Source organism: Triturus cristatus, chromosome 9 (assembly GCF_964204655.1).
Source record: "Triturus cristatus chromosome 9, aTriCri1.1, whole genome shotgun sequence".
In the NCBI taxonomy this organism is placed as follows: Eukaryota; Metazoa; Chordata; class Amphibia; order Caudata; family Salamandridae; genus Triturus; species Triturus cristatus.
Genome location: NC_140592.1, coordinates 714,786,149 through 714,810,978, shown reverse-complemented (window position 1 = coordinate 714,810,978; position 24,830 = coordinate 714,786,149). Strand labels below are relative to the sequence as shown.

Genomic DNA, 24,830 nt, shown 5'->3' with positions numbered 1-24,830 from the left:
CTACAAGAAGCCAGAGACACTCTATCGAAGGAACACATGCCCTCCACATCTGAAGTTGAAGTTCAGGTTCCGGTAGTCGGCTGGCTACCCCGAGTTGGAGATCTGGTCCGTGAGAAGGTGGAGAACAAGAAGGAGTTCGGCCCCTCTTATCGTGCACCAGTTCCAGTGCTTGGGGTGCAGGGTACAAGAACAGTCATTTTACCTCCACTTCCTGGTCGCAAAGAAAACAGGTACATCTCTATTGACAATGTCAAACTTCAGCGAGTGGCCGATACTTCTTAGCATGACTCCAGCAGTTTCATGCCAGACGATGCAAAGAAATTCAATGTTGACTCTTGCTTCTAACACCTTGCCTGATGTTGCCATCGAGATGCAATCGGTTACTGATCCCTTGTTGATACCATCGGCTGGTGGTTTGCCCGAAGAGACTGAGTATGCTTATCCTACACGTGGTCCATCGCCTGTTTTACAATCTACGGCGCTTGGACAGTCCCGTTTCTCCTTTGACACTAACTCGTTGCCCTCAAGCCCCCCATCGAACGTTGCTGTTTTTTTCAGCTGGTTTAAGAGACATTTTTTGATTGCCCCTTGGACATACATTTGGCTGTTGCTTTTCAGTATTTTTTTGTTTATGTCCATTGGGTTCGTGATAGTTTTTTTCCGTCTTGTGGATGGCCACTATCTGACTGAGAGATCGACAATTAGACTTATCAATGGAACTTTGGCCCCCCACTCCTCGTCCCACATCATGAAGAGGGACCAGACTTTTGTGAATATTACGGCCTGGCCCGTCTTGGATGGAATCGCATGGGATGCTGTTAAATTCCAAATTCATGGGCCTACAGAGGTCATTAATGTACCTAATGTATTTCGTGTTTCTATGGGTGATGTGGTTAGGCAGAACATACGTTCTGATGATTGGGATGTACACGCCATTGAATCACTGTTTTCTGATTTGAAATATTATGCAGCTTTTGATGCTGAAGATTTATACGAAAATGCGGCTAATTATGCGGAACAGTATTGTTTTCAACATTATGGCAATCATTTCCTGCATAAAGCAAATACATTTAGAAATTTTGTAAATTTTACCCAATGGGAACACTGTCCTACTCCCGAATTCGGAAGTTCACAAACACTGGTTAACAAGTATTCATATTTTACCGATTTCAGTGTTTCCAACCCGGCAGCGTTTTATTTTAAGGTGCTGCCTGAGTCTGCCGCAAAGGTTAGACTGACACACACGAAGCTACTTTATTCTAAGTCCTTTATGGACGAGTTGTCAATCAAGGGTTATGATGTATGGAAGGCTACTATTGATCTAAAGTCGGTTTGGGGTTCCAAGCCGTGGCAGGTACAGGGTACAGAGGCTTTACATCGTGCCTGTCTTATACCAAATCATATTTTATTTTTAAATTCATCCATCTTCCAAACCACATGTTTTGGATTGGCTACTTCTAAACAATTGAAGTCACCTTCTGTGCCGGATCTGGGCGCTTATCCCAATTGGGATAATCACACAGATCTGTCCCTTGCTGCTTTGCGCACCTTAGTTTCAAATACATCTTTCAATATTTCGAAAGTTAATAGTGAGGGTTGGTTAATTTGGCAAAGCAGTTCAGATATCTGTCAACGACGTTTTCTGGGACTGAAACCGGGGTATTCTCAGGAACGCGTAGACCCTCGGTTTGAGTCGTCACATACAGTAACTACATACTCTGTGGGCAAGTTATGTCAATCTTGGCTGCGACATTCCACTTTGGCGTCTGTCAAAGTTCATTTATCACAATTACATGACAAAATAGATTTGAATGATTTTGTTAAGGGTCCTGTGGGTGGCAGAACCAAGAGGTGGGCGTATGCTATTTACAACGAAGTCTGGAAGTTGTCACAGATTGAGGCGGCTTCCAGATTGAGGGCTATTGACCAAGCCAACATGGAAAAGGTTTTAGCCGTTATAGATAACAGCATTAGCACTCTCTCTTCTAGGATTTATACATTAGATAATATTGTTTCATCGGTTGTTGATATTGTGCATGATGATATGTCTGTGTTATATCATGGTCAAAACCAGTTGCGTTCTGTTATGCAGTTTGCATGGACGTTGCAGACGTTGAAGGCAGGGAAGGTCCCTTGGGACTATCTGAACACTACATCGTTATTCCTTCCCTTTAACCTTACTGACAAACAGCGCTTTATGTCCATGAAGGATGCTACATATTCATTGTTGCATATTGAAAAGTTAGAACCGTTGCCCTTCTCAGTAGCAGAGATCAATTCGGCTACGTGGCTAGCACACGGATTGATAACACTACCTTTCGCGCTTTTTAAGTTTACGTCTTGTATGAAACATTATGCTTTGGGTAGATATGAACCGCTGGGCACCGCTTTCATACATGAGGTTTGGTCCCTCCCCTTTACGTATCGATGTACTAGGGACGGGACTGAGGTTTATTTGAAAGGCGAGGAATGTACCACGTCACCAGACCATTCCTTGGTATGTAGGCACATTCAATTACACGGCGCATGCAATGTACAAGCACCGAACTTAGCCTGCATCCTACGAGGTGTCCCAGTGCCTGTGATTACGCCTTCTTTCACACTGCTTGCTAACGGTAGTTATTTGATTTTGAATAGTGAAGCTTGCTGTGGGATGTTAGTGGGAATCCCGTATATAGTAACTGTCTCGCAGAAAGTGGTCTGCTGCAATAATGTTCTCTTTCCACCCCCGCATGGGCGGCTGGATGCTTCCATCTGGCCTTCGATTCCAACCTTGAAAGCAGAGTTCAACAAGTTGAGCAGAATAAGCGCCCTATTGTCCCAAAAAGAGGTGTCTTTGACTTCATCTCGTGAAACATTCGACCTTCACGTGGCTAATACGCGCACTGAGGTACAGGCGCTTCTGAATACTGACCTCCCCCTGCATTTCGGCTCTTTGATCCAAACTATTTTCAATGCCTCGTCCACGACCGGCCTGGCTCATTTTTTTAAACTTGTGGGCTCGGGTCTCGTGACCTCTTTCCAAACTATTTTTGGTGTGGTTCCGGGCTTTTTTCATTCCCTTTTCTCGAGCATCTTTGGAGGTGTTCCGCTGCTTCTGGCACTAGTGGCGGGTGTGCTGCTTTTCCTTTTCATACTACGGAATGGCTGCTCCTTCTGTGCCACACGTGCACCTGTCCCGCCTGCATCTTCTTCGGGATAGGATGCTTGACTTTTATGGAACTCTGCCATTGGCGACATTAAGCCTGGCATATGGATTATCCTTCCGGTATTGCTACTTCACCTGCGTGCAGCCTGTGCTTCACTGCCTGGATTGCCCCTTTGAATGGCCTTTGGATTTGTGCTTGACCAGCCTGGTGTCTCCGGTGCCGGATTTCGATCGACTAATGAGGCCCTTAGTGTCTCACGAGTTGACCTGTTCTGGTGTCCGGATAATGGCTTGTGGAGCAGCACATGGGATCCTGGGTAATTGGGACATCTCTACAGCTGCCTACAACTTCTTGGCTATGAGCTATTTGGAGGAACATTCCGGGTGCCCTCTGATCGTGCTGGAAGCTCCACTGATTGAAGAACACGTGTGTTCCTTTTCGTTGATGGATTGGATGGCTGAGACTTTCGCTGGCCCTGCAAATGATTTTTTGTTGGAAGCGGTTGCCACATATGCTGCCTATACATTCATGGATTGACTGAACTATCGTCCTTGGCGCCTGTCGCTCCTGGACAGCACCCTGCCGCAGCATTTACCTTTTTTTTTTTTTCGCTTTCTCCCTGATGGTTGTTTTGAGTTTTTTTAATTGATTATATTTTTTTCCGGACACCACAGTTTCCCCTTTTTGCTTTTCAAAATTTTTTCGTTTCAGACTTTAACTCATGCTGAACCTTTGGATTGGTTACGCCTTGTTCTGCTCTGACGAAACTGAACTCTGCGTTCTCTCTTTTCTTGCCTACTAAATAGTGCTTCGATCAAGGGGGCGTGTAGTGAGTTCTCTCTGAATACGTACAGGCATTGTTAAGTTAGCATAACCACGTTAGATGTTAGAACGCCATCTTTTTGCTTTTGCACACGGCACTGCGTTTACATGTTATTTCTTAAAACAAACTGCTGACTCGAGACTTGCCTCACACAAGAGCAAGCTGTTGTTACCATCCCAAGCTCTGCGCAGCGACCTTGGTCTGTACATGGTGTGACAAACAGTCTGGGTTATTACACAATGCATGTTTTTCACTCTAGGTTGATCGGCCCACTATTTAGCCATAACACACGCGCAGCTGCAAATGCCTGAAAATTAGTGCTTTTAGTATCACAGACATCATGTTTATTATTCAGACCGAAGACGAGCCTTCCTGCGAGAAGACTCCTGATGCTCCTGTGATGTGATTTCACTAAGCTGATCTTTGAGGTATGGGGTCCCCTATTCAAGCCTAAGAGACCTTCTATTAGCATAATAATAATATTAGCTTCTTAGTAAAGGGAAGGTGGTAGTATCCACTGTCATTATAATATGATCACCCCTTTTATATTCTATGGTATTGTAACTATGTTGCTGGTTTTGATATTAATCATTTGTCTGCTTGTATTAGCCAAAGTACTGCATCTTAGGACACGTGGTCTATAAAAATAAACTCCTTTTATTTACAACGTGTCTCTGTTGATTATTGTTGTGGACTGATGTGAGAATAATATACGAACAGGTATTTCCGATTCCCACCATTCCTGAGTATGTACTGAGTCGCTTGTTCTGGGTTGTCTATTCATTGGGACCGCCGAGCTGAATCTCGGATAACGAATGGGACACTTATGCTAGCCGGATACTGGGTTCTGGGTTCTGAGGTGAGTTTCTGGTACACCACAACTCACTGAGGTCCTGGGGTTCTACGCATAGTTCTGTGTATAAGCAGAATCCCTGCAACAGTGTGTGGTCAGATGCCTCAAGGCCTATGAGGACTGACTTTGCAGGTGCGGCCTCCGGGAGAACGGCAGCTTCTGACTGCCATTAAAAAGCCATTCAAGGCTGTGTCATCCCCTACCATTGCTAGGTGGGTTAGATGGATTATGACAGAGGCCGGCATCGATACTAGCGAGTTTGGGGCTCATTCTACCAGAGTGACTATGACTTCCAAAGCTGTCCAGGTGGGGGGCAGATTGGAAGATATCATGAACGCGGCGGATTGGTCGTCCGATTCCACTTTTAAAAAGTTTTATTTCAAGCCAATCCATGGGGCCGCTACTCTGGTGGTAAGTAAGCTTTGAACATGCATAATCCTCGCCTCCGGTCCTGCCATAGAATGAAAAATGTCCTAGTTTACAAGAAGGAAAGTTTCAATTCTATTAAGGACGCGGAGGCGATGATTATCCCCCCTGGGCATACTCTTCGGTTGCCTCCCGCCCTTGGGGGTTTTTAGAATCGGATTGTTGATAAAAATTATGGAGGTCGTTTTGAGATTTTCTACTTACTAGGGAGTAATATATCTTTATTCATACTGCAGTTATTCTACTGTGCCTTGTGTTGATAATGTATTGATTCTACTATTGTCATCTGTTTCCGATTTGTTTTTTTCTTACCATTGAATTGTGTTTCAGTATGCTGATATTTTTTCTGTGTTATTATACCAGTGTTTAGGTGAATTCAATTCCTTAGGTATTGAATGTCTGGCCTTTTGCTGAGATTCGTTTAGGGGTAAGGTAGTAATTTTTTTACACTTTCATCCTAGGATCGGATTCCAAAGCAGATTGATTACCAATGAGCTTAACTTTCTTCAGCTCAGAAAGAGGAAGGACTATGCTGCTGATTAGAATATTTGGACAGTCGGAATGTTCCTTGATTGGACTGTTGGTGGCCATGGTTACTCCCGGTGTTCATGGGAGTCGTAGTTTTGTAGTGTTTTGGTTTACGTTTCTTTGAATTTGCTGTCAATAAAGAGTGAAGAAAGAAATGCATAATCATCGTCTCCGCGTCCTTAATAGAATTGAAACTTTCCTTCGTGAAATTTTTCATTTCATCTGCATGACAGATTGATCCTCAGACTCAATTTTTAAGGAATTCTAATACAAACGAGTAAATTATGATGATTGATTATACATTGTTAAACTTGCATAATGTGAAGCTTCCAGTTCTGCCACAGAATCAGATAATGTATAGCATTTGGAAACATGAACATTTAATTATATTAAGGACACAGAGACTAGGGTTATCTCACCTCTGTTATTCTGGATTGAAATGATCTACAATGTCTTGACATGTTTTTCTATTTACCCCCAGGGTGCATTTAGACAGGCAATTTAATATTTAGTAGATTGTTTTTCAGTTTCAGAAGAATGCTTCCTTGTGATATTCACGCCAATAGAATGTCTTCTTGCAGCAAAATGAGGGGTTTACCTGTTTCTACTGACGATGAGCGAGCGGCCCAGTTCATTAAGGGCCTCATGTAGGTAGCGAAATACCGGTCGGTAACGGCCGATTTTCGGTAAATATGCCGTTACCGACCGGTATTCAGACAAGTGAGATGTAGGAGTCCAAAAACCACTTTTCGGTAAATATGAGGCGGTAAATACCGATTCATAGTTACCGAATTCTAAAATACCGATTCATATTTACCGAATACATAATTAACGAATCGGTAAATATGAAGTGGTAAATATGAAGTGGTAAAAATTTAAAATGACATGTAGGAGCAGTCGGTAATTAAGAAATCCAGGAAAATCGGTAAATAAGAGTCGGTAATTAACACGGATTGAAAGCAGGTGGTAACCATCAACAATGCACATAAGCAATCCCAAAATGCAACAGCGTGGACAACATGGCCGCCATGTACGTCATTGCAAGGCGCCTACGTCTACAGGCAGCAGGACTGAGGGTGTGGCGACGGGAGGAACAAATCTACAGACAACGCATCACACTATTACAGCTGACTGATGCAGAGATACATGAGAGGTACAGGCTACACCCCGAAACCATCATGGACCTGATAAGGGACCTGCACCCACTCCTGGACCAGCCAACAAGAAGGGCGCACGCCATACCACCACATGTGCAGGTGCTCTGCAGCCTACATCTACTGGCATCCGGCAGTTATCAGGTGGTGATAGCTGCGGTGGGTGGTGTATCCCAGAGTTGCCTGTCCCGTTTCTTCAGGAAGTTCCTGGATGCCATGATGCAGAGAATGCACCACTACATAAGCTTCCCAAACACACAGGCTGCACTGCAGAAAACAAAAACAGACTTTTATCACATGGCACAGTTCCCCCATGTCATCGGCTGTATTGATGGTACACACATCCCAATCTGTCCACCAGCTGATACAGAGCACATCTACAGGAACAGGAAGTCCACCCACTCCATCAATGTGCAGGTGATCTGTGATGCAGGGAACATCATCACAGATATTGTTGCAAAGTTTCCTGGGAGCACCCACGACTCTTACATCTTCCAGAATAGTGGGATCTACACACGACTGAGTGCCGGCGAATTCGGAGAGGGATACCTGCTGGGTAAGTAACAGTGACGCCCCTTGAAACCTGCAAATCAGAGTGTATAGAGGCATGTAACTGATGGTTCCCTTCTACTCATCCAGGCGACAGTGCATATGCATGCCGTTCATTCATCCTCACTCCCTACCTACACCCAGCAACCCAGAGTGAGAGACGATACAACGTGGCCCACAAAACAACACGCAATGTGGTGGAGCGCACGTTTGGACTACTGAAGAGCAGGTTCCGCTGCCTCCACAAGAGCGGAGGCGCACGCCAGTACAAACCCATCACCTGCTGCAAGATTATTGCCACTTGTGCAATGCTGCACAACCTTGCCACGAAAAAAGGTACAGATGTGGAACTAACATATTTTGAGGACAACGAGGATGAGTCAGGCCAGCCACAGGGCAACGCAGCTAGAGTGCCAACTGCAATCGATGGGAGAGAGAGACGGGCAGAGATCACATGCAACTATTTCTGAGTAAGTGAGGGGACACAGCGAGTTGTGAGAAGTCATGACGTAGTTTAATGTGGCACCACGCCATGAACACATGAACAGGCCAATCTGGCAATATACCATCTATACAAGGAGTATGTCCAGGGTTACGTCACCCAATGGGAAGTGGCTAAGCATGGCCACATCAATGTTTGCGCATACGCGCTGCAGTGGTGGATTGCACGGCCTGTGCATCCTCACTAGAGCCAACCCCAAGCCGCCTGCTGCTCCTGCGTGCTTCGGGGACGGGGGGTGTGATGCTGCTGCTGGTGTCGATGCTCTCCGCAGCATCCCCTGCAGCAGTTGTCGACGCCTGACTAGTCAATAGCACCCCTAGTGCACTTGTCACCTGCACCATCCCCCGAGACAGGTCGCTGCAGCACTGTGTTAGGCCCTCCTGCATCGTCACAGAGCGCCGGCAAAGTAGGGAAGTCGCAGTTGCCAGACGGTTGAGTGCCCTGCTGGTAGTGTCCCTTCTCTGGCGTTCCCGGCGCCGTGCTTCGATGTCAGCATCTAATTTGCTGCACAACTGCTGGATTGACTGGGACATGTCCCGAATGCCCGCAGCCATGCCGCCAATGTTTGTGTCCATGTTGACTAAGCTTGTCTTCATCACCCGCATGTGCCTCTGGACTGACATAACTGCCTTTGATTGCAGGCGCTGTTGCTTCAACATTTGGCCCTCGAGCCCCAAGAAGACACCATGGCCGTCAGTGGGTGCTGGTGGACTCTGGACACGCGACCTGCGGCGCCCTCTTGCTCCCGTCTGTGCTGCCTGTGAGGTGTGGGGCACAGTGGGATGGCTCCCTTCCTGGTGCCCGGTGCGGTCTTCTGGGCCCATGCTGTCGTCTGACGAGGTGTCGAAGGCTCGTAGCCTGGCTGCTGGACGCCTCCTCATTCTCACACCTGCAAGCGGAGATGTGGCCGGTGATTCGAACATGAGTAGCGATGCTGGCTGTGGTTGTGGTGATGCTGGCTCTCGGTGAGGTGATGCTGGCTCTGTGTGCGGCGAGGCTGGCTGTGTTGGTGGTTCGGCTGCCAGTGGGCCTGCTCCCTGGTCTGAACTCGTGCTGGCTAGAGGTGATTTTTGTGGCCGGTGTGCCGTCTCCCCTGCAGCATGCCCTGTGCTGCATGATGTCACATCTGTGGACAGAAAAACAACATTGGCTCAGTGTCCCCGAAGGGCTGCATTGCAAGCGTCACAATAAATCATTTCACATTCCAATCTGTCCTCTGTCTCCTTGTGCCTCGAGTGCGTGACATGCCTTGTTGCCCTGTGACATTTACGTCATGGTTAGTGTTGCCCTGACTACATCTCCCGGAATGCATTGCCTGTCTGCACTGACACGTGTGGACTGCAGTGTGATTCTCGTTTCACAATGGGGGATGTGGGATAGGGGTAGGGGAGGCTACATTGCTGTGCTTTCGTCTTACCTTGGTGTGTTGCGGCTCTGGCAGAGCTGTCGGCGTCCCCAAGACCCACGACGCTCTCTTGCTCGATTGTGGCCGCCACCAGCTCCTCCAGTTCGGTGAGGGCAGGTGCCCTGTTGGTTCCACCTCCGGTCTGGCTGGCCTCCTTCTGGATGTCGCCCATCTTCCTCTTGGTCACAATCCTCAGGTCATACCAGCGCTTTTTGAGGACCTCAATGTCCCTGTGGGTCACTCCCACAGCATTGACCTGCGCCTGGATGGCCAGCCATATGTTGCGCTTTTCGGCCTCAGGCACTTGCAGGGATTGCCTCCCAAACAGCTTCTGGTGCTGCTTCACCACCTCCTCCACCAGCACCTGGAGTTCCTTGGGGCTGAATTTGAGCTTCCTCCTCCTTTCCCCTCCGTCTTTCTGTGTTCTCTGGCTGGACATGCTGTTCGTTTCCCGCTCGCACATGCAACTGCTCCCTGCCTCTCCTCTGCACTCCAAGCCTCTCCAGGGTCGGCTAATTATGTACACCTGCCTGGGTGTGGCCACGTCGGCTAATTGTGTACACCTGCCTGGGTGTGGGCAGTTCCTGGTTGGGTGGGCTGTCGTTGCACAGGATTAGCTGTTTCGTCAAGTCATGTGATGTTATTTACCGAATCCGTACATACCGATTCGGTATTTTCCGATTCGGTAGATACCACCTCGGTATTTTCCGAATCGGTAGATACCACCTCGGTATTTTCCGATTCGGTAATTATCACCTCGGTATTTACCGAATCGGTGAATTCCGATTCGTATTTACCGAATGTTACCGAATCGGTAACTGTTACCGAATTTTTACCTACATATAACTTACCGATTCTAATTTACCGATTCGGTACGGCTCGGTATTTAAGAACCGGTAAAATTTATTTACCTACATGAGGCCCTACGAGCGTGGCTTAAAACGTAAAAATCTTGTGTTTCACACAACCTACCACCTGACTATTTTTCGATTGCCTGTTTCCGAATGTTCTGTTATTGCATCCAAATAACGCCCTTCACGCCACATACATCTGAATCTTACCTGTGAGACATTTGCATTATTTTTCTCCGAAAGTTTTTGTGAACAATCCATATGCATATTTCATACTTCATCTCGTTCCTCCTACACACTCTATTTCCTTCTCTGCACATGGCTCCCTGCATCACTTCACCACCCCTCCCCCCCACACGATGCACCCATTCACCTTTAAGCACTGCATTTTCTTTTCTTTCGCTGTATTAATATTTGAGCACATAATTTAACAAGCAAAAGCACCCAAAGAGGTATTGTATCACAAAGTACACTGTCCAAACAGTAAGGACTCGAAGGGAACACTGTTCTTGTTTATTGCAGAGTGTAGACAATCTCTGACTTTCCATGAGGAGGAGCAGAGCAGCACGGAGACTTGGCGTTGCCGTTTCCTCGAGAACTAACTATGGACCCTGACCTAATAGAACATTATGTTTTGCTTTTACCCCAGACCTATCCTCCGTTATCTCTTTTGACTGAATTATAATTGGTCAAATTGACGATTTCCTTCTGGTGACCTCGGGGCTTTAGGTGGGATAAAAAACTGGGGGGGGGGGGGGGTCTCTCAAAGGGGCGTGGCTTAAAAAACACCTAAGCTAAACACGCATTTGCAATGCATTAGGTCTCGCATTTACGCGAGTTTCAGCTATTGACATTGCAAATAACAATGCCTATTGGCATTGTCATTTACAATGCCAATAGCTTTAACTCGTGTAACTGCGAGACCTATTGCTTTGCAAATGTTTGTTTTCATTTCGTTGTTGTTATAAACACTTTACAAGATAGGCGTTAATATCTCAACCTAGTATCCTAGGGCGGGCCATAAGCCTGCGATAAGGACACTTACGCATACCCACCAAATTCCCTTCTTGAGACGAGTCACTTTGTGACGCCAACAGTGGGACAATCTTCAAACGCTAAAGTCAAGATGGCATCCATTGTGACACCCCAGACGTGGGCAAGAGCCACATACACCTTTCAAGATGGCCGCCAAAGTGACGCAAAAGGAGCGACGTTTTGACTGAAGTCAAGCCACCGCTGCTTCTGATGATAGTCTCTTTTCTACTTCTACGGAGCGAAGCAGGCGCTGGGACCCCTGTGGATACCGGCTACAGCGGGCGGCGGTGCTGCAGAGGCTCTTGTAGCGGCACTGGTGGCCGCTCCTTGTGTACGGTGTGTGAAGCGACAGCCATGCCAAGCAAGAAGAAGAAGTACAATGCGCGCTTCCCACCGGTGAGCTCCCGTGCTTTAGCCTCTGCCTACCCCCCCCTCCCAAAAACTTGTCTTAACCCCGTGTAACCCACTCACCTTAAACCAGGTACTGCAAAATCAAGAGCTTCTCTCCCACAAACCCGTCTTCTATTCAAAACCCTCCCCATTTTAATGAATCTCCCATTCCATCCCTCAAATTGTTAGCTCAGCGATAGCGTGACGTGCCCGGAAATTGGCCTAATATACTGAGTTCAGTCTGCCGCCTTTGTTGTGAGTAGAAATAACTTGGTGCCTTGAGAACAGTTACCGATCTCTGCATAGTCTCCACCTATGACGAGGGTTCTTCCTGGTCCCCTCCTGCGGCTGTCTTCAGCACCCAGTCTCCTTGTGAGCTTATCCCCTCTAAGAGTCGAATCTTGTTTTCTAAGCATCCGACACTCTCTAGGTATCCTTCTTTTGAGACCGCTGCTACCACTTTTACCTTTAAAACCTTTCGACCACACCACATACTTTCCCCATCTGAGACGGTATATTTGAGACTGGAGCCCACTACAACGTACCCACTTTGTTGATCACCTCGAGCCCTGTCCCATTTTAGGACACCAATTGTCAGTTTTAATGTGCTGATTACTATACAGAGCACTCTCACTGATACACCTGTACTCAGTGGATTACCCCTGGACATCTGAAGCTGGACATATGACCTGTCCATCCAACTTGATTTATACATGTGAGTTCAGAGGACGTTAAGGGTTCAGGATATGCTTCCTCGTTGTTTTTTCCTTTAGGCAAGTACATTGAAACCTAAATGGAGTTTGCACTGGAGTATATATTATGATGTAGTAGGAGGGTCAGTTGTAATCATATATCTGATGTATTTATCACGTTCCTTTGTAATGAAATAGTGATGAGAGACAGGTAAGAGGTGCATAAGAAAGATTGTCTGTAGAGAGAAAGAAGCAAAAAAAGGTAAACTTTATAGAATGGTATACTAGTACGTTAAGCAGGTCCCAGTTAGATAATTACAAAGTACCTCCATTGTATTGTGTACAGTACGGCACAGAAGTAGTCTGAGAATCGAGTCAAGGTGGGAATGGAATGTGATTTAATCAAACCAAAGTGGATGAAGGAATTACCTTGACAGGGAAAGTCAGTTAGCGTGTAATTGGTTGAAGAAAAATTATCTTTATGAGGAAAAAACAATTTGTGACATGTGAAGGTAAAAGATGGTTGATACAAGTTATCTTCAGTAAGTAAACTTTAGTTGCTTCAGTTATTAAAACCCTTGCAAAAATATACAAAACATTCGAGTTTAAAAGAATCTATTTAAAATAGCAGATTAAGATAGTCAAAAGTTGGCGCCCCAGATGGTACAAAAGACATCTTTTAAAGTGCGGTGGTGCAAGTTGCTTTTTGGCATATGCAAAAGTACACAGGCTTTGTGGAGCTTGCTTATGAGTTCTGCATAGGAGCCAAGATAGCACAAGGGTGTGCTGTAAGTTTCCTCTCCCAGACTAGCAGCCTGGCCCCTGGAAACAAGATACAGGTTTTATTTACGGGTTATTGTCGGACTGCACTCAACGCTTTTTCCATCTTGCTAATTTTTCGTTCAAATCTGTTTAGATATTTCGGAAGCGGCAGTTCAGTGTAGGGTCATCTGGTCTACATGTACTAATCCCTTTTGTTTCAAATATGTATTTAAGGAGACGATTCCTGTAAACTGCAATTTCAGGGCAGATACATATGAAATTGAGAAGATCTTCAGAGATGGAACCACGCAAGCGGCAGCCTCTGTTTCCAGTTTGCTGTCATGCTAGTTTTTACGCTTGGGTTGGAGGACTGTAACAGCTTGTATTTTATATGTAATGGATATGTGCTTTCCAAGTATTTTTCACGCTTCAGCTTGGAGTAGCTGTTAATCACTGTCCAGGCGTGAGATCTTTTCACAAATTCGTCTTTGCCCCATAGTATGGAAAGCTTTGCCATTGTTAACTGTTTTGTTTTAAATCAATCATATGTGACTGATAGCTCCCACAAGTTGCCTGGCAGTAGGCTTGCTAAAGATTGGTCTGAGTACTCTTTAAATGTATTACTGTTAACAGAGCCTATGTTGGAAATTGTGGACCACAGGATGTTATTCAGTGTATTGGCTTCTGAGTGTTTTAGCTGGAAGCAGCACTTTGCCTACTGATTTGTTTGCCTCAGAAGATCAAACTCTAAGCGTATCTGGCTGGGAGATGAACTCTGTGCTAAGTAAGACTTGCTGATTAATCTTTTTATTGAAGTTTATCCAATAGGACCGCATCACAATCATGGAGGACCTCTTTGCTGTATGTGAGGGTTGGCAAGACCCTTTCCACCATTTCCATTAATGGTAGATCAAGCATTGGGCACTTAAAACATTTATATAACGTGTTAAAGGCTGTAATTGAGACACTGCACTTATTTGTGATTGCTCGCAGCTGTTGCTTAACGGATTCCTTGAAGACAAGCAGGACACCTTGATATTTATATTCTTTTCTGTGTCCAGGGTGTGCATGCACAAGTGTCAGGAAGTGTTCTTAATGACCGTACTGACCATCATTGCCTTTGTTTTATTTCTGTTGATGGTTATGTTGTTTTGTCAGGCGTACAGTTGCAGTATGCTGATCAACCTCTGCAGGTCTACAACGTGGGTTTGACTGCACAAAACCACGTTGTCTGCATAAAGTGATTCAATTCAGATGTTCTGAGGCAAAGGGCGTGGCTGTTAGTTGTATCGAGGGTTGGACAAAGGTCGACCATAAAAAGATTGAAAAAGATATGGTGCTAACACACACCCCATCTTTAGATATTTGTGGGTATAGATCTTTCTTGACAGAAGGGTACCATTTCCGACTATGATCCGGACCTAAGTACCGCTATTAAGTAACTGTATATCTCAGTTGTCTTCAGTATATTCAACACAAGTGCCAATCCATGTGTAATATAAGCTTAGGGGGTTTCTGCAGGATCCCATTCTCTTATTAATTGTGGCCCCGTTGGTATGCACTAGTGTACATTATGGTAAGAGGATAATTTACGAGTGGCGCTGGCCTAATTTTTAAGTGCTCAAAAGGTGCGCAAAAAATTGCAGAAGTGGTCGGTTGTGCCGTACATCCAATTTGGTGGCGATCTTGGGTGAGGAAAGAGCGATGGAAATGGGATCTTCAGGTTGCGAATTGTGTATCAAGCTCATTAGAAGTCTGATAGTGACAATATAGGGAAGCATGTGTTACAGGAAAATGGCGAAATGGCAGTGTGGATTTGGAAATATGGAAGCACCGTTGGGGGAGAGGGGGTGGTGCAATAGCGGAAGTAACATTATGTCCTATGGTGTCGGCTGTCTTAGTGAGGGAATGGTATGCTTGTTCAGGAACCAAGGGGCAGTAGTATTTATGACCACTAAAACAGGAAAAATAAAGAATAATCAATGTTTATAATGTATGCCATTGAGAAGGTTAACATATGGTTTGTAACAGCTTAGGCTTGTCAACGTTTATTATAAATAGTGAGTTGTCTTATTCGCAGCCATCTTGGAGAGGAATGACAGCCAGCCGTGCAGGCTTCAATGGATGTGAGTAGTTGGGGAGCTGTCAGATAATTCATAAAACTAAATGCACACAGGGACAATTTTCTCTAGTTAGAAAACTAGGTCACTGACATGTCTCTGGGTGGTAGGTGTCCCCGTAGGGTTGGTTTATCAGGGAAAAAAAGCAAGTGATTTGTCAGTCCAATCTAAAGCGATAGGTGTCCAAGTCTAGGTCACTGAATAGGAAGAAAGATGCTGTTGTATTAGGTGGATGATAAAGTTTGCGTATTTGTGCCAGTATTTGTAAGGAAGTCACTAGAGTACTTAGGTAGGTTGTATAAGATGCATATCTCATGTATTGAAGTCTGCTTAATGTGGTCAGTGATAGTTAATTGATGTGACATCCGGATTTGTGCGGCAATATGTCCAACTTTGTGCTGCATTATGAGGAATGATTACACCAAATAGTATTTGGACAGTTTCCAAAAATAATAGCAGTTTATGGTGTATTGTAGATAAATTAAGTTTGCCCGTAATTCTTAGTTGAAGAAAATATATCATATGTAATGATATTTCATAAAAGTGCCTAAAGACATTCTGGTTAGTGGCAAATAGATTTGAAATGGAATTGCACGTGAAGCACAGTAAAATAGACTAGCATAAGCATTTGATTTTGGGATGAAATGTCAGTTTCCCATGGTCCGCTTGGCTCGTAGGACAGGGGAGGTGGGACACAAAGAGTAAATCGGTAAAAGCAATTTATAGAACCTTTCATGATCTAATCATCATTATCCTAATAGATGGGAAGACATTACATCGGAGGTAAGAAAGATCTGAATAAGCAGTCCAATCCTGAAAGGGCATATAGATAATCTTGTCGGAGTAGTTTTCTGGGAATGTTAAGGATTCATTTAGTTCATAGGAGCGGGGAGGCATGATGTGATCCAATTAAAGATTAGTGGAGCCTGTATAGAAAATAATTGGTCAAGGGATTTGTTCCAAATCAATGGGTTGTGGTCTTCCATGGTGATATGTGAGGGGAAAGAAGACTGGCATGTATTGTTGTTCTAAGGGTCTGTCCTGGAGAAGTTAGTAAATCCAGTAGTGCATCTCTGCCTCTTTATTGAGTCAGTAGCATACTAAGTCTGTTGTTAGGATTATTTTGCTTTCCCTTTTCATAGTTTGAGTTCTTGATCACGTTCTCCAACATTTTTTGATATTTGCTTTAATTACACAAGACTGAATGATTTGTTACATGGTGCCGTGGGAAATGTTTCAATAATGGCTTTTTGGTGTCTGATTTTAAGGATGTTCCTGAATGAGTCTTTAATAGTCTGGTGCTGCTTGCAACATATATCTGTTAGCAAGGGTATTATGTTATGTCGATTACAAAGGTGCTGTTGCAGTGAGCCTATGAAAGTACTTTCTGTCTTTACCCATTACACAACGTTAGTTCTGTAGATATGTTCTCACCTAATTTGCAGATTGAGCAATTATGGCATGTAGACCTTTGGGTTGTCCAAGAATGTTGTTTGCTGTTAACCTTGATCCTTGAATAAAGATAAACACAGCTCTTGCTTCTGGTTGCGTGCTTTCCTAAAATAAATTTGGGGATAATGCAAGATGTGTTGTTGCTGAATAAATTCCAATGCATCTGTTGGAGTTTTCAAATATAGTGGTGGGTGTTACTTTAGTTGTCCATGAAATCCATGGGTTCTTCAGTAACTCAAATATGTTGTTTTGTTGTTTCGTGAATCATTGTGAATCGATCCATGTCAGAAACTTCTTTGACTGCTTGTTCTAGAGTTGTTCGGGCATAATCCGTACTGGCCAGTCATTCGTATTTTTCTTGTGCTTCTTCCTGATATATCTTTTCTTTACTGAAATTTACCCTTACGGATTTTATTTATGATGTTTCTTGGATGACAGCTGTTAGTGTGCAGTACTGAATTGTGGAGACCGTGTCCTTTCGGTGAATCTTGCTGTGAATTTGTTTATTCTCAATATAGATTGTAATGTCCATGTACTCTGCCTGTTGTTTAGAGATGGTCGAAGTTATCAATATGCCCCATCTGTTGGTGTTTATTTGGCTGATATATTAGGTTAACGGTTAACAATAGGTCATTAAGCTTCATTATTTAGACATTTTATTTTGGAAACTATCACAAATCAGTTACGTTTGGCTACAAATTACTGGCATTTGTGGTGCATGTTGATCTATGTGGGTAGCTAGGGTTGACTGTGATGTGGGCAGGAAATCCTCTGGCAATATTGGTGTCAGCTCCGCACCCAAGGCTGGGCTTTGACTAGGGATGTAAGAGAGACTTTCCAGCAGAGCCAAGCCTAGAATATTTAGACTACCAAGTCTATTTAAAATGTAAATTATATACTACTGACAATTCAGTCTCAGAGTAGCAGTGATGAAAAGATGCCCCAAAACAATATCTTGGCATAAAGAAAGAGGGAGTATCTTTGTATTTCAGAACTCTAGCCTGAGTCTTGCGGGCTGCTATGACTTATTATTAAACACCAGTGTTTTGTCATGCCCAACCATAGCCTCAGAACAGCAACGAATATGCGTTTTACAGTTGCAAGTTGGAATCTTATTTGTTGTGTGGACAGCCCTAAACTATAACTAGAAAAGGCTTTATCTTGAAATAAAGACTACAACCCAAAAAATTGTGAGATGGATGATGTGAGGGGATAGATCAGCGATTACTCACAGAGGTTTTAGTTGTTATGATGAGAGGGCTTTTCAGTGCAAGTATCCCTGTACACTTCCCAAACCCCTCCCAACCAAAATGAAAAGAGCAACGGTGACATGGATAATAATTATAAAAACAATGCATCCGGTTTTCACTAAGTCCATATTCTATACAGGGCATTGGTGAACCTCTAATTGGATAGGAGCATGAAAGTACCGTCTTTCTGCAGGGTGAGTGTAATAAGATTTTATTTCTATAGAACATGAAGGGGTGTGCCAAGGTGGCCAACATGGCGGTCACACTGTAACATGGCTCATTGCTAAACCCCCTTTATCCGCCATTAATCTGGACTACCAACCGTCATCCAGTATGCCCAGACATGTTTAGGGTGCCGGAGAGAGGAGCGACACCCTTTCCGGCTCCCCTTGGCTTCTGTGGCAGACCCTGGAACTTTGGGTAGCCATGTGCCCGCGACAGGACCCACTGCTGCGTGGTGTGCGGCGAAGTGTGACCCGGGGGCTCCCTCCCTCTGGGGCTACCCCCGCTACTGTGGAGGAGAACGACTCGAGGCCTCTGGAGCCGGAGGTGACCTGTTGCCAATGTGCTGGGCTATGGGACAGCACAAGCCCATGAGGTGTGCAGCCTGCTGTGTGGCTGCCGGAGCCCCACCGAGTAAATCCCTGCAGACCGCGGGCTGGTGGTAGGTTGCGGCTTCCTGACTAGGCCCTGCCCTCCATCTGGAATGCAGCTGCGGCCTTGCTTTCTTCCCTGGGCGGGCGGTGTGGCCTTCCGACTTGGCTGAGACTCCACAGTTCTTCAAGCTGGTGTCTGCTGTGTGGCGACTTCCCGGGGGCCTCTCGCTTCTATGGGGGGGAATCACCATGCCGGCCTAGAGCCATGGGCCTTGCTTGCTGGCTGAGATGCTCCTGCTGCCCTGTGTTTTCCTGTGCTAGGCACTCGGCCCTGGGAGACCAGAGCCCTTGCAGGGTCTGAGGTGCTACAGCCTGAGGAGATCAAGGCCCGCACCTCTTGCGCTGTTCTCGGGGGGGGGGGGGGGGCTTTTTTCTCCTCTACTGAGGCACTGCCCGGGGCTGGTTGTCCCCCTGGAGACATAGTATTAAACTGACCGGAGGCTCACCCTGGTAATTGCAGCTCCTGCCTCCCTCTACCAAGGGATCTTTATCTTGGGCTCCCACTGACTGCATCCTAGGTGAAAGTAGGCACTCACCCACCACCATGCACCTCCTGGCATAACGGAGCGCCTTACTTTACTTTGCTTTACCCTTGAGGCTGCGGTTGGGGGTAGATCGTCGGGGGACTGGACTGCCCTCTCTTGTCTTGTTTCTTCGCTGACGTGGTCCAGCTTGACATTGCACTGCTGGTCTTTCCACTCATCACCCTGTCGCGATGGATAAGGAAAAGCTTTCTGCACATCGCTGAGACAAACGATTTCCTTGGCAGAAGACAACCTAGCCACTCTCAAAAAGCAGGTCTCCCTTCACACTAGTCACTCGGACAGCCGACCTCCAAAGGTGCGCTGAAGACCGTTCTTGACGTAATAACATCCGCTTGATTGGAGTCCCGGAGTTGGCGGAGGGGGACGACACCCAATAAGTTGTGGCCCATGTGAAACGTTGGATCAAATCCTGGATGTCCACTACTTGCCTGTCCTTATGGTTTGCCATTGCAAAAGCCCATCGCGCCCGGACCTCTAGGCCTGCACCTGGAGCTTCACCCCGTCCCATTATAGACCGCATCACAATGACCGGGACAGGGACGCCATTCTGCGAGAGGCCGAACAACATACATACCTCCGATACGGGGGTGCTTCTTTTTTTTCCAAATTACACCCTGTGAGGTCCAGCAGCGCTGCTCTAATACACAGAAGTCAAGCAAAAGTTGAGAGCCATTGGACTCCAATACAGTTTGCTCTATCCCCTGCACTTCTCCGTGTTCTCCACCTCAATAAGTCGCACTTTTTTGACACCCCTGACTGGCAGTGGCTTACGGAGGCACACCCACTGCACGGCCCTGTCGTCACCCCCACGCAACATCTGGAGATGCTTCATTGACAGGCTTCGATCCCTTCCTCCTGGGGTGAAGACAAGGTGGCAATCAACGGGTGGTAGCCCTACTCTGGGATGCAAATACCATCCACTCTGACTTGTCTCGCAGTCCTCTTATTTGATTAACTTTGATCTACATCCGCTGAACACCCTCCTGAGTCTGGCCTTATCCCGTCTGCTTATTTGCTACGGCCCAAGGACATTTGGATGAATGTGATGCTGTGATTGCTATCTTTGTATTACTAAGTCTGCACCGGACTTGGCATTGTCAGCTGGAGGGGACAATGCGGAACCTGGGGTTTGCGCATCCCTTCCCCCTGTTCTACGCCTGTTGATCTGAATGTGGGGCTTCCTGTACCCCGGAGCTCTGCCATAAGAGGGGGCTTGACTCTGGGGACAGCGCTCTCTCTGGCATTGATGGTTGCCTTTTCTCTCCTACATCATGTTGATTGCTTATCCTCCGCCTCCAAATTCAAATTACCTTAAGCAGCCAAGGGAATTAAAGCTCCACCGCCCTAAGCGTCACATTAAAGTATAATCAAGTAGTAATTGACAGTGTTGCCCACCTCAATGGTCCGCTGCTCATAGACCATACCCTACGATAAACAATTCCTAAACACAGAGGCAACCTTAGCAACAAGACAATAAGTAAAACAATTATTCTTGAGGCTTCTGTGTTGAAGATGTGTGCTTCTTTATTGTATAAAGTCAGAAAACAACAGCGCAGGCAGCGCGTTTCACACTCAACAGGGCTTCATCGGGGCATAAAAAAATCACTCGATGAGATCCGATCCGGATCTGATAGAAGCATGTTCTTTGGCCGAATACGGCTTTGGTACCAAACCATATCCCTGTGACCGAAGAGATTTTAGCACCATGGTATAGGACAGATTGGACCCTACTCCTGTACGGAACTGGCATTGTGTCCTAGTAACTTAGGACCGTGCTAGGTTTACTTCACGTCTGGATGGTAGATGTGACTCTACTGATTACAAGGCATGGTCAGTGATACGCTGTTGGTACCTATTGAATGCAGGTTTTGCATAAAAAATTTATTTTAAGGTTTTGTCTCACACACTTGCTCTATTCAAATACGCAGTTCTGGGGTGGCATCCTTTGACGACCGGTCCATGGCACACTCATTAATACTCCACACCCCCTTGACTTTTTGAGTCCTTTCATGGAATGTTAATGGTCTGTTGGACCGAGTGAGCAGCAGTGGTCTTTGTTTGTGCAGCAACACCACCCAGAGGTTATGCTGTTGCAGGAAACTCCTCTCATGGGGTAGCTTTGGCCCTTCTTAGCTCGCAAGGGCTATGATAGTCTTTCATGTGGGGTTCTCCTGGGGCATCAGAGGGGTTGCCATCCTTTTGCAATGCTCCTTTCCTCTCGTTGTCAAACCCGTGACCCACAGGGACGCCTCATTGCTTTGGAGGGCACCTTGGAAAGGCAGGTGTGTTTATGTACCACTCTTTTCGCTGCCCTCTGGTCTTCTGGACCTCTCCCGCCATCTCACCCGCCTACCCCACGGACTCACGATAATAGTGGGTGACTTCAACACAGTGCTGGACCCTGAATTGGTTAGTTCTGGTGGCCCCACAGCATCACAGGGGATTGGCGCCTGTCTTATCAATGAATTGGCCATGCCTCTTGGCCTCTGTGATGCGCGGTGATTTTTGCATCCCCAGTATAGAACGTTGCCACTCACCTCGGTGGCTCACCACACTCTCTCTCGGATAGACCATACCATCTTACCTGCCCCTGACTGCCAACTGTTGATTCCGATTAGACCCAGTGGCATTTCAAACCATTTCTCACTGCTCCTCCATCTTGGGCACCCTCCTATAGGTCAACACCCTATGTGGCGCTTAAACGCCTGGTACTTCCAAGGCCAGAAATTCACTGACTCCCTTGGGTTTTCGCTCTGAGCCTACTTTGATAATAATGAAGGCTCTGTCAACTGTGTAGGAACACTATGGGTTGCGAGTAAAGCAACACACTGAGGCTCAGCCAAGAGCTATATCATGGACCTGGAGCGTGGTGCGCTTATTGCTCAGTTGGAATGATGTACCCTTTGCCTGGAGCAGCAGTCAGGGTCTGACCTCCAGTCTGATATCTCTACGGCTGGGCCTCATCCGCGAAGACATTAGTCTGCACTCCTTGGAAGCAGCCAAACACCTGGCGGGCAACAACGGGGATTATTTATGGTTGGGGGATAAAACCAGAAACTACTTTACTGGCTGGTTTCACGTCAGCAAGCTGACAGGATAGTTTCTGAAATCCTCGATGACACTGGTCAACCTGACCAGTCCCACCGATAGCCCAAACTTTCGCTCAGTATTATCAAACGTATGCCAAGCCAGTGGATGGGGTGGGATTGCGCTCCTGCCCCTCCTCAACTCTATTCCCCTTCCTTTGTTGCCTCTTCGTGATGCTTGCACGAGCCTCTTATGGCAGACGAGATCGGAGAAGCGCTGTCTGGTATGGTGCCAGGCAAAACCCCAGGCCCTGACAGCTTCCCCATGGGATATTACACCGCGTTCTGACAGACGCTTACCCCTTACCTTCTATCGCTATACCAGGAGGGCTGTCCGGTTGAGTCATTCCAGCGAGAGTTAGACGCAACCATCATAGTCGTAGTACACAAGAAGCAGCCCCCCTCCACTTCATATGCGGATTACCATGTGATATCACTCCTTAACTGTGAAGTAAAAATCTTTGTGGCGAAACTGGCAAATAGGCTCAATCGGGTCCTGCCTGGACTGGTACAGCCGGACCAGTGCGGCTTTATGCTGTCCCGGACCATGCAACATTGCAACCGCCGTTTGCACTTGGTCCTGGCTCACGTCATCAAGTGCCTTCTTACCTAGCCCTATTCCTTAATGACTTTGAGAAGGCTTTCGGCGCAGCTGACTGGGGCTACCTCCACTCGGTATTGGCTCACATCTGCCTGAAACCACAATTCCGGCGCATTGTCAGGGTTCTTTGCTCCAGTCCCGCCGCTTGTGTTCGGGTGAATGGGGTCCTCTCCTAGGCATTCACTATTGAGTGAGGGACTAGACAGGGCTGCCCCCTGTCTCCCCTCCTCTTCACCTTGGCAATAGAGCCTCGGGCCAAGCTTATCCATGCGGACCCTCGCTTTACTGGTTGGGTCTGGGGAAGGGGACATAAGGACCACATCGCACTGAATGCGAGCGATGTCCTGCTTTATCATGGTTGCCCGATGTCCCCAATGTCTATCGTTGCTGATGCAGTTTGAGCTTACTTCTGGCCCCCGGATGAACCCTTCTAATTCGGTGCTGGTCCCTCTGGCATCTTCTAGGGATTGCTTCGATTTGCAAACTACAACCCCCCCTCCGTAGGCTTAGTTTTAGGTATCTTGGCATATGGGTTGATGTGAACCCTAAACTCACCTGGCTCCTAAGCCTCCAGCCCCTAGTTCGGAAAGCCAAGTCAGATCTTATTAGATGGCTTACCCTCCCGCTCATTGTCCTAGGGCGCTTCGCCCTTTACTAAACGATGATTCTTCTATAGTGGGGCTCACGGCCACGCATTGCATTTACACATTGTTAACCAGGCCCCTATGATGGAGGGTTGGACATGACCAATCTATCTCTATGACCCGTCTTTTCATCTCCTTGTCCTCCACGACTGGTTCAATGGGGGAGGGGGGGGGGTGTTGCCCCGACCCCCGCCTATCATCTTGAACTTGCACTACTGGGCTTTCCCCATCTTGTGGCCCAGTGCTATGGGTCTTTGGTTTCCCTCTCGATGCAGCTGGTTACCTGGGTGGTGTTCCTTGCATGGAGGGTGACCCTCCGCCCCGTTCAGTGGGAAGATGTACGCAGCAGACGCCACTCTTACATGGTACTTGGCTAGGGGAGGTTGCTGACCTCAGTGGTTTTCACTCCTGGGACTTCTTTGGTATTACACGGCTGGGGGATGTGCGGTCGGGATGCATATGCGTTCCTTTCAAGACCTCCAACAGATGGGCAGTCTCACGCGCACCTATATTCTATAAGTACCTCCAGCACAGAGCCGCTTTCCACACCCATTCCCTCCCTGCCGACACCCTCCGGGAGTTCAGTCCAGTAGAAGCTAAGTTACTTATGGGACATCTGGACCATGGTGGGATTTTTTAGATTTATTGCACGCTCGTTGTCAACTCACCCTGCTCACTGGACTACCTTCAGACTCGGTGGGAGGGTTGGATAGGCCCCGTTGAGGATTGGCGAGATGCCCTGGTGGCTCCCCACGAGCTTACCACCCCTTGCAGACTGAGACTCATTCGGATAAACTATCTTTACTCAGTTTATTTTCAATGCTCCACTTGCATCGAGCAAGTTTGCGACACACTTAGGCTTGTCCTCGATACAGAACCGATCAAGTTGATTTCTATCATATGATATGCACCTCCGCTGCGGTTACTCAGTAATCGGACAAGAGTGACCCTGGAGCTGTCGGAGGTGCTGGGATTGGCAGTTCCCCTTTCTCCCCCATATGATTCTTTTAGGGTGTTTGAGGGTATTGGGGTACGAGGGCGAAGAAAGCATTCCTGGGCACGGCCCTTCTGGTGACGAAACAGGATATCGCTGCAAGTTGGATGTCCCCTTGCTCACCTACCCTGTCAGGATGGAGACTGGGAGTGGATTGGTGCGTGCAGCAGGAGCGTGTGGTCTTTGAAGCTTGTGGCTGCCCCTAGAAACATGGCCGATGTGGGGGAAATGACTAGATCATTTGGCTTATCTAGAAGTGGGTTTGTGGCAAGGGTTTCTTTTGTACGTTTATTGCTCTATGCCTACTTGATGCTCTGCCTTGTATGCATTGCTTACCACTCTCTGCAATGTAACTCTCTGTGA

The 24,830-nt window shown here is 46.7% G+C and overlaps 1 protein-coding gene across 3 annotated transcripts in view; it reads left to right on the top strand.

The window, feature by feature from the left end:
- The window catches only part of DRAP1 (DR1 associated protein 1), a 463,081-nt gene that overhangs the window by 207,823 nt on the left and 230,428 nt on the right, over positions 1–24,830 (top strand). Inside the window, exon 1 of one of the 3 annotated variants that reach the window (XM_085625885.1) lies at positions 11,426–11,671. The exons of the other annotated variants lie outside the window; for them this stretch is intronic. Within the exon in view, the coding sequence (XP_085482011.1) occupies positions 11,486–11,671 (186 nt within the window). The 5' untranslated portion in view covers positions 11,426–11,485. Of the gene's footprint in view, positions 1–11,425; positions 11,672–24,830 lie in introns of those variants that run through there. 3 annotated transcript variants of the gene reach the window in all.